Source organism: Chelon labrosus (genome assembly GCF_963514085.1).
Source record: "Chelon labrosus genome assembly, chromosome: 19".
In the NCBI taxonomy this organism is placed as follows: Eukaryota; Metazoa; Chordata; class Actinopteri; order Mugiliformes; family Mugilidae; genus Chelon; species Chelon labrosus.
Window position 1 is genome coordinate 2668516 of NC_140352.1, and position 9822 is coordinate 2678337.

The 9822-nt window shown below is 41.8% G+C and overlaps 1 protein-coding gene across 1 annotated transcript in view; it reads left to right on the forward strand.

Moving 5' to 3' along the window:
- Window positions 1-8392, forward strand: part of LOC311504325 (nucleolar transcription factor 1-like) — a 10057-nt gene extending 1665 nt beyond the window's left edge. The window contains exons 3-16 of the mRNA XM_084567343.1: window positions 361-438; window positions 638-793; window positions 2024-2088; window positions 2182-2242; window positions 2333-2370; window positions 2815-2956; window positions 3996-4037; window positions 4121-4177; window positions 4779-4840; window positions 4933-5122; window positions 5200-5247; window positions 5330-5404; window positions 7144-7218; window positions 7330-8392. Of these exons, the coding sequence (XP_084423469.1) occupies window positions 361-438; window positions 638-793; window positions 2024-2088; window positions 2182-2242; window positions 2333-2370; window positions 2815-2956; window positions 3996-4037; window positions 4121-4177; window positions 4779-4840; window positions 4933-5122; window positions 5200-5247; window positions 5330-5404; window positions 7144-7218; window positions 7330-7371 (1131 nt within the window). The 3' untranslated portion in view covers window positions 7372-8392. The remainder of the gene's footprint in view (window positions 1-360; window positions 439-637; window positions 794-2023; window positions 2089-2181; window positions 2243-2332; window positions 2371-2814; window positions 2957-3995; window positions 4038-4120; window positions 4178-4778; window positions 4841-4932; window positions 5123-5199; window positions 5248-5329; window positions 5405-7143; window positions 7219-7329) is intronic.
- Window positions 8393-9822: the final 1430 nt, after the last annotated feature.

Below are 9822 nucleotides of genomic sequence, written 5' to 3' on the forward strand. Positions count from 1 at the left end.
CTCAGATTGTGAAAGAGTGGTTCAGGGAGCATGAGACATCATGTTCACACATGGACTGGCCACCACAGAGTCCAGACCTGAACCCCATTGAGAATCTTTGGGATGTGCTGGAGAAGGCTTTGTGCAGTGGTCAGACTCTCCCATCATCAATACAAGATCTTGGTGAGAAATGAATGCAACACTGGATGGAAATAAATCTGGAGACATTGGAGAAGATTATAGAAACAATGATACAGAGAATGAACAAGGAAACTAATTATGAAAGAATTCCTTCCATGTACACATAAAATACAAGAAGTGTTATAGAAGTTAAACATGTCTGAAGACGGTGTGATATCCTTGATGTTTTTGTTTCATCAGATGCGTAAGATCCGGACCCTGGAAGAGCTCGTTGTTGAAGCTGAAGATATCGTTTCAGATCCTAAATTAAACGCAAAGGTGAGCCGACAGCAGTTTCTCTATGATTCCTTCTGTTTCAGCTCCTCACCTGTCTCCTAGGAGGCGTCCATGTTGTTATTGAGATTCAAAAGACTTAATTTGTCCCTGGGGGCCACTAATCCATACTAATACTTGCACTCACTTGAACTATACCACGAGCTTCATTTCTCTGTGTATCTACGTTTTTCTCTTCCTGCAGATCCATCCAGAGTTCCCTAAAAAGCCCAGCCCCCCCAACGCCATCTACTTTGAGGAGAACCGGGCTAAGTTTCGCAGGAAGCACCCAGAGCTCAGCAACACAGAGCTGCTGTCGCTGGCAATCACCAAGTTCAAGTGTCTCTCGGACCACAAAAGGGTAAAAGTCTTCACCAACAACAACAATAACAACGGCTCTTCTTGTTTTCATCATGTAACAGGGGGGTCAAACTCATTTTAGTTTCCGGGGGGGGCACATACAGCTTGGTCTGATCTCGAGGGGCCTGGACCAGTAACATAACAGAATAATAAGATAAATAAATAACCACAACTCCAGATTCTTCCTTTGTTTTAGTGAAAATAAGAACATTATGAAACATTTCAGTTAAGGTACACGTTCTTCTTCTCATCCTCCTCCTCCTCCTCCTCCTTCTTCTTCTGTCTCATTTTTGTCTTGATTCTTCTCCTCCTCTTCCCCCTTCTTCATCCTCCTTCTTCTCCCCCTCACCCATCTCCTTCTCCTCATCCTATTTTCTCTCTGCCTTCTTCCTCCTCCTTCCTCCTCATTCATCTTTGTCTCCTTCCTTCTTCTTCTCCTTTCTCCTCCTCTTCCTCTTCATCTTCCTCCTTCTCCTCATCCTATTTTCTCTCTGCCTTCTTCCTCCTTCTTCTCCTCCTCCTTCCTTCTTCTTCTTCGCCTTTCTCCTCCTCTTCCTCTTTCTTCTCCTCCTCCTTCTCCTCCTTCCTCCTCCTTCATCTTTGTCTCCTTCCTTCCTCTTCTCCTTTCTCCTCCTCTTCCCCATCTTCATCTTCCTTCTTCTCCTCCTTACCATCTCCTTCTCCTCATTGTATTTTCTGTCTTCCTTCTCCTCCTCCTCCTCCTCCATCTTCTTCTCCTTCTATTCCTCACTCCCCCTTCTCCTCCTCCTCTTCTTCATCTTCCTTCTTCTCCTTACCTATCTCATCTCCTCATCCTATTTTCTCTCTGCCTTCTTCCTCCTCCTTCATCTTCTTCTCCTTCCTTCCTTCTTCTCATTTCTCCTCATCCTCCCCTTCTTCATTTTCCTCCATCTCCTTCTTCTCATCCTATTTTCTCTCTTCCTTCTTCTTCATCTTCTTCTTCTATTCCTCGATCCCCCTTCTCCTCCTCCCCTTCTTCATCTTCCTTCTCCTTCCTCCTTCCTCCTTCTTCTCCTTCCCCCTTCTTCTCCTCTTCCTCCTTCTCCTCATCCTATTTTCTCTCTTCCTCTTCCTCCCTTCCTTCTTCTTCTCTTCCTTTGCAAATTCATTCCACGGGCCGGATCGGACCCTCTGCCGGGCCGCGGACCGCATGTTTGACACCCCAGTCATTTAAAGGTTTATGTTTTTTAAAGGACGACTTTTTTTCCAGGCACGCTACGTGGAGAAATTCGAACTTGCTAACGAAGAATACACCAGAAAGATGGAGGAGTTTGGGTACAAACACATGACACACACACATGACCTGTAGAGTTGGTTCAGGTGGATTCCTGTTTAAATTCAACCTCAAACAAACTCTTTCTCCTCCAGACAACAATATGGAAAAATTCATGTCAGAAAAGTCCTGAAGAGGAAGAGAGACGACACACAGGTGAGACGCTCATGAACCACACTGACTTTATGTAAATCTGTTCATATTTAGTAACATTTCCCTCCTAACTGGTGTGTTTGGATGACGCAGATTGAAGATGAAGACGTTCTGCCTCTGAAGCCACCTTTGTAAGATACACACACACACACTTACTTGTTTTATGGGAGTGGCCTCTGCTTGCTGTCGTTTGTCTGATAGAACCTGTAGACCTGATCTTAAATAAACTAAAGTTCCTCCCTGTAGCTTCCTAAAGTCTTTCCTCTTCTTCTCCTGGAGTCGACTGGTTGACTGATTCAGTCCAATAAATCTTTCTGTCAGAGTTAATGTAGTGTGGAGAGGGTAGCTCCCTGCTAGGGCACGGCATTTTCTCAGTGATGTACACTTGTTATAGCTTGCCTGCAATTAGACACATAGAAGACCTTCTGAGGACAAAGGTTACTACCTAAAACAACAAAGCTCCTGTCTTGTCCCGACTTGGATTCGTCCCGTTTTCTGTTTATCGCCGGGTGAATTAAGCGCTTTAAGTTAATCCGCCGCCGACCTTTCACACGTTTGTGTCTTTGCGTCTTCAGCAACGGCTACAATCTGTTCTGCAAAGAGCAGGTGACGTCCAAGAACGACGCCTTGAACAGCACCTACGTGAAGGTGTGGGCCCAGCGCTGGAGGGACCTGGGCGAAAAGAAGAGGCGCGAATATTCTGCTCGCTGTGAAGAGGTTTGAACACCACGCCACGACAAACCTGCTCCTTCTACTCTTTCTTGGTCTTCCTCCTCTTCCCCTCCCTTCCCTTCCTCCTCTTCTTCTTCCTTCTGTCTCATTTTTGTCTTCCTCCTTCATCTTATTCTCCTGTTCCTCATTCTCTCCTTTCTCCTCCTCTTCCCTCTTCTTCATCTTCCTTCTTCACCTCCTTACCCGTCTCCTTCTCCTCATTGTATTTGTCTCTTCCTTGTTCCTTCCTTCATCTTCTTCTCATTCTGTTCCTCACTCCCCCCTTCTCCTCGTCCTCCCCCATTCTTCATCTCCTTCGCCCCATCCTATTTTCTCTCTTCCTCCTTCCATCCTTCCTTCTCCTTCTTCACCTTCTTCTCCTCCTGTTCCTTCTCCTCCCCCTTCTTCATCTTCCCTCTTCTCCTCCTCCTTCATCATCTTCTCCTTCTCTTCCTCCTCCCCCTTCTTCATCTTCCTTCTTCTCCTCCTTACAGATCTTTCTCCTAATCCTATTTTCTCTCTTCCTCCGTCCTTCTTTTCCTCCATCTTCTTCTCCTTCTGTTCCTTCTCTCCCCCTTCATCTTCCTTCTCCTCCTCCTCCTCCTTCATCATCTTCTTCTTCTGTTCCTCACTCCCCTGTTCTCCACCTCCTTCTTCCCCATCTACTTCTCCTCATCCTGTTTTTCTCTTCCTCCTTCCTTCCTTCCTTCTCCTCCATCTTCTTCTCCTTCTGTTCCTTCTCCTTCTCCTCCCCCTTCATCTTCCTTGTCCTCCTCCTCCTCCTTCATCATCTTCTTCTTCTGTTCCTCACTCCCCCATTCTCCACCTCCTTCTCCTTCTCTCACCCTCCTTCTTCTTCTTCTCTTCCTTTGCAAATTCAATCCGCGGGCCTTATCGGACCCTCTGGCGGGCCGTGGGCCGCATGTTTGACACTCCAGTCATAAAGGTTTATGTTTTTTAAAAGACGTACACAACACGACAACAAACTGACAGCAACTCAAACTAGAAATCCGTCCAGTCTGATTCTAACACTCGTTTATTTCAGTTGAAGAAACAGTACGCGATAGACCTGAAGACGTATCTAAAGGTAAGTTATAAGACTCTTGTCTCAACGTTAAGATGATCCTCACGGCTCTGGCTTGAACGTGATTTTTTTTTCATTTTCCTCAGAGGTTTGATGAGGAGCAGCAGCAGGAGATCATCAGAAAAAATGGCATCACGCCTAAGGTGAGAAGAAAGGATTTGGATTCAGACCAGGAGAGTTGTCTCCTCAGCTGTTATTGATTAAGGGAACAAACGCACACACGGTTTATCATAAATGGGATTAAACTCCCAAACGTATCTGGGCTCTGTTCAGCTTCTGTTCAGTATTTAGAGGAAACGGAGCGCCTTCCACGGTGACTACTTTTAATTGGGGGGAAATATTCAGGTTATATGGATCCATCACCACAGTGCAAACAGAAACCCTGAAAGGATCCTTTACTGTTGACGTCCCTGCAGTAGAGAAAAGCTTTGGTGTTTTAGAGCAGCGGTCCCCAATGGCCGGGCCCTGGGACAGGCTGCACTGAAAGACTAAAAAAACTCACGATCAGAGTCTGCAGGAGGTTTTATTTTTTAAAAAACAATCGTTTCAGCCAAGATGAGCTAAAAAAAATCAAACGTCTCTGCAGAGCTTCTTTAAAAAGAGGGAAAGAACTAATGATGAGAGAAGCAGAAGACTCCAGGAGCTACAAGTTCTTCACTGTTCACGTGTTTTCCCTCACACAAATCACCATCAGATAGTACTGTCCTTGTTTCAAACTCTGTTTTTGTTTTAATTCTCTTGCAGGATCTAAGAAAAATTAAGACTTGTGAGAAGAAACTACCCAGCGAGCCCAAGAAGCCGGCTCGGTGAGGACATGCGGTCGAACGTCTCCTCTGCCTTCAGAGTTTCATTTTAACTGAATTACCCATCGTTTCCTTTGGTTTTTTTACTTCCTCAGGTCTGGGAATGCGATTTTCTGGCAAACTCAGATGGAACTTCTAAAGGAGAAAATCCCAAACTCAAAGGATCGCTTCACTGAAGTCAGCAAAATGTGGAAGAACCTCTCGGCCAAGGAGAAAGAATACTACCAAGGACAAGTAAAGGAAAAAATGAAAAAGTACCACGTGGACCTGCAGGCGTGGTTTAAGGTATTTAGACATTTTCTTTTTCCCACATTTTTTAATCTTGACCTGGAAGTTTAAATCTTTCCGTCCTACCCTGCCAGGCGCTGCCAGAGAGAGAGCAGGACATCTATCGAATGCATAACCCCAGTGTAAGAGCTTCAGAGTTTAAAATCTGTTTTTTTTTTGCTAATGTGTGTTTGTTACTAAACTATTTAACTCCTTCTGCTGCAGAAATGTGAGCACTTTGCTGTCACACGACGCACGGAAGGTTGTGAAAGAGGAAAGTCTAGTGTTTACCAACCATCGGTGAGTTTGATTATTTAAGTGTCTCTGCTAAATGATGATGATAGACGCGTCAAGTTCTCTGTCCCTCAATCCGATCTAAAACGTCCTAAAGTTGGTCTCCTGTGTCTTCCTAAAGTCTGTCCTTGTCTTCCTTGTCTTCTCCTAGAGTTGGTCTCCTGTGTCTTCCTAAAGTCTGTCCTTGTCTTCCTTGTCTTCTCCTAGAGTTGGTCTCCTGTAACTTCCTAAAGTCTGTCCTTGTCTTCCTTGTCTTCTCCTAGAGTTGGTCTCCTGTGTCTTCCTAAAGTCTGTCCTTGTCTTCCTTGTCTTCTCCTAGAGTTGGTCTCCTGTGTCTTCCTAAAGTCTGTCCTTGTCTTCCTTGTCTTCTCCTAGAGTTGGTCTCCTGTGTCTTCCTAAAGTCTGTCCTTGTCTTCCTTGTCTTCTCCTAGAGTTGGTCTCCTGTAGCTTCCTAAAGTCTGTCCTTGTCTTCCTTGTCTTCTCCTAGAGTTGGTCTCCTGTGTCTTCCTAAAGTCTGTCCTTGTCTTCCTTGTCTTCTCCTAGAGTTGGTCTCCTGTGTCTTCCTAAAGTCTGTCCTTGTCTTCCTTGTGTTCTCCTAGAGTTGGTCTCCTGTGTCTTCCTAAAGTCTGTCCTTGTCTTCCTTGTCTTCTCCTAGAGTTGGTCTCCTGTAGCTTCCTAAAGTCTGTCCTTGTCTTCCTTGTCTTCTCCTAGAGTTGGTCTCCTGTAACTTCCTAAAGTCTGTCCTTGTCTTCCTTGTCTTCTCCTAGAGTTGGTCTCCTGTGTCTTCCTAAAGTCTGTCCTTGTCTTCCTTGTCTTCTCCTAGAGTTGGTCTCCTGTGTCTTCCTAAAGTCTGTCCTTGTCTTCCTTGTCTTCTCCTAGAGTTGGTCTCCTGTGTCTTCCTAAAGTCTGTCCTTGTCTTCCTTGTCTTCTCCTAGAGTTGGTCTCCTGTGTCTTCCTAAAGTCTGTCCTTGTCTTCCTTGTCTTCTCCTAGAGTTGGTCTCCTGTAGCTTCCTAAAGTCTTTCCTTGTCTTCCTTGTCTTCTCCTAGAGTGGACTGGATTCAGTCCAATAAATCTTTCAGTCAGAGTTAATGTAGTGTGGAGAGGGTAGCTGGTACCTTGTGTTCTCTACTCCAGAAATGTTCTGGTCATCCAACGCTGCCATAAACTCCCTAACCCTCTCTGGAAGATGTTTCTCCTCGACGCTGTCTCCAGGAAACTTTTCTCTTCAGTGTTTGTTGTTTGGTTTATTTCCTTCTACCAACTCACCAAACATCCTCGTAGCGTAATTCATACATGTCTGACTGACTTTATTTTCTAGAGTGAAGTTCTTCCAAACGGCAGACATGTTTAGTCACGTTCTTCTTCTTCTTTCTTCGATTTCTTCTTTTTTCTTCTTCTTTGTTCTTTCTTCTCCTTCGATTTCTTCTTTGTTCTTTCTTTTTTGTTCTTCTTCGATTTCTTCTTTCTTTTTCTCATTTCTTCTTTCTTCTTCTTTCTTCTCCTTTGACTTCTTCGATTTCTTCTTTCTGCTTTGATTTCTTTGATTTCTTCTTCTTTCTTCTCCTTTGATTTCTCTCAGCTTTGACTAGCCAGCCACCATTAAACAGAAAAAGAAGTTTTGCTGCTACAGAAATATGATTTTGGTTTATTTCAGACCTTAACATAAAGATCAGTCTTGGCGGAACCTTGACCGATTTTTGCAACCCGCTAACTTTAGTCCACGTTATGTTTTAATGTCACACAGGACTCAGAAGATGAAGACATCATGAGCAGCAGCACCGATGATGAAGATGAGGACATCATTAGCGTCCCTTTTAAGGTTTGAACTGTTTGATTTATTAAACTGCTATTATTGTGTGTGTGTTTGTTTTTGTGCCAGATATTAATAATGGCAACAACAGTGCTCTGCTAATATTTATTTTTTTTCCAGGATGAGGAGAAAGTGGACGGCGACATGTTTGAGATTTATTAGGTTCTGGATTCTGGATGCTCCAGCGGCTCACTTTAATGAAGGTTACCATCATTTATATATGAACACAGACCCTCAGGTCCCCTGCTACTACAACTACTACCACCAATACTCTGCTGGTTCTACTATTATTTGGGAACATGCACCGTATGAACTGATGTGAGGACAAACCTTCAACGGCGCCTGACAACCTGCTGATATCTGATACCTCTGACTAGATGAACACCACGACTGTTTGTTATTATAAAAGTTGAACGGTCAAAACTTCTAATTAACTGAAAAAAAATGTAATAATAGACAAAGTGTGGCACTGAGAGCGATTCATTTTTGTGTTTCTGACCTTGACCAGATGATTTTACTGTCGCTGAATTTGTGTTGTAGTTAAAAAAGACAAACTTTGATGTGCCTTTTGGGATCGTTAACTGTTTTAATTTATCAAGAACTTTGGTTTTTGTATTTTACTTTTAAAGCCAGAAATGAAATGAATGGAAAAACAACTGGTGTTAGATTTTTATTTTTTTAAATCTTAAAACAAAATGAAAAAAAAAAACTTTCTTTTATTCTGTAGTGTGAAACCAAAAAGGACAAAGTTGGTTTTTGAATTAATGTCCTTTCTAGAAATGTGATTTAAAAATAAAAGTGCAACAAGTCAAAAACAAAGAGAAACAGGAAGTAGCCTACATCTGGAATATGTCCAGCGCTCTCACTTCTCTAAACTCACAGGACAAACGATCAGTGACCGCTGAATCAAATAACGTCTGTCTTCTATTTTTTTTACATTCTATTAAAAGACGAAAGGTACATTTTCTTGTCTTGTTTCTTTTGTTGCTGCATTTTTTTATATTGAAAATCAAATAAACTTATTAGTTTTTTATTATTTTAGAGTCTAAAACCGTCTTGAAATATCAAAACATACATGGAACATAATAGCAGAGAATAAATACAGAGTCTGTGTTCTGTGGTTGGTACTAGGTGGTAGGTTATGTACAGTTGCTTTTTAAATTGAAAATCAAATGAACTCTTATTTAAAAAAAACAAACTTGAAACACCATAAATGCTCAAAAGATAAATTCAGATGACAAACCTCGTGTAAATCATCGACTCCTGTGAACAACGTCTTCATGTGAACCCATTAACGGCTGTTTTCTCGTTCAGTTCTTTTCTTTTACATTAAAGGATAAACTATATATATACTTGACTATCGTTTCTTTTGTTGTTGCTTTTAAAACTGAAAATTAGAGACACTCTTATTTATTTATCTTTTATTTTAGAGTCTAAAACCAAACTTGAAAAACCACGAGAGATGAATTCAGATGACAAACCTTCATAGAGTCTAAAATTACATCTGAATATTGACCCAATGTCATTTCTGAGGTCAGTTTAGAGAATAAAATCACTGACTGCTGTAAATAACTACTACTACTACTTCATGTGACTCACTCAAGTTCTTTTTTCTGTTTTCCTTTTTTCGTGCATTAAAGGATGAACAAATCTAGCATTATTTTGTTGTTGTTGTTGCTTTTAAAACTGTGTCGAAGGAGGAATATTTCCCTCTCCTTCAGCCCAGGTTCTTTCTACCTATTGGAAAGGTTAGTCCAACTATGAATAGATCACCCGACAACTTCTCTCCAACCAACAATTTATTTGACATGCAGAGAATAGGTCCAGAGTCAGTACTGAGACTTCAACTTAACCACCTTAAGGATGTGAGAAGAGAAGCCCCTAACTAAGTGTACACACAGGTTTTATTCTATCTGGGCTCCACCCGAGGACAATAGGAGGAGCGCAGCCTTTCGTGTATCAGTGGTCTTCTATGTGTGGCCGAGGCCGGCTCTAACTGGTATCTTCAAGGTGAAATATGAGTGTGGTGCATCTTATCTAGTGAGCAAAGCTGAAGCAAAGCGGTAAATAACCCCGTATCTGGTAAGACAGAAAGAAGAAGAACACTTCTTTCTGTTCTGTTCCCTCCCATAACTCTTTTATATCTAACAACTGAAAATCAGATTATGTATTTATCTTTTATTTTAGAGTCTAAAAAACCAAACTTGAAATACCATAAACGCTCAAGAGATGAATTGAGTTGACAAACCTTGTGTCATAGAGTCATAGAATCTAAAATTACATCTGAATACTGATCCAGGGTCACGTCTGAGGTCAGTTTAGAGAATAAAGTCACTGACTGCTGTAAATAAACTACTACTTCTTCTTCTTCTTCTTCTTCGTGTGACTCAAATTACGTGTGTTTTCTCGTTCAGTTCTTTTTATCTCTCTGTTTTTTCATATATTAAATTACAAAAGGTAAATTTATTTTGTGCACATTTTTGGATTGTTGCTTTTGAACTGTAAAACCAAATAAATAAATAAATGAATAAAATCACTGACTGCTGACCTTCTTCTTCTTCTTCTTCTTCATATGACTCAACTTTCTTCGTTTACTTCTTTTTTTCTTGTTTT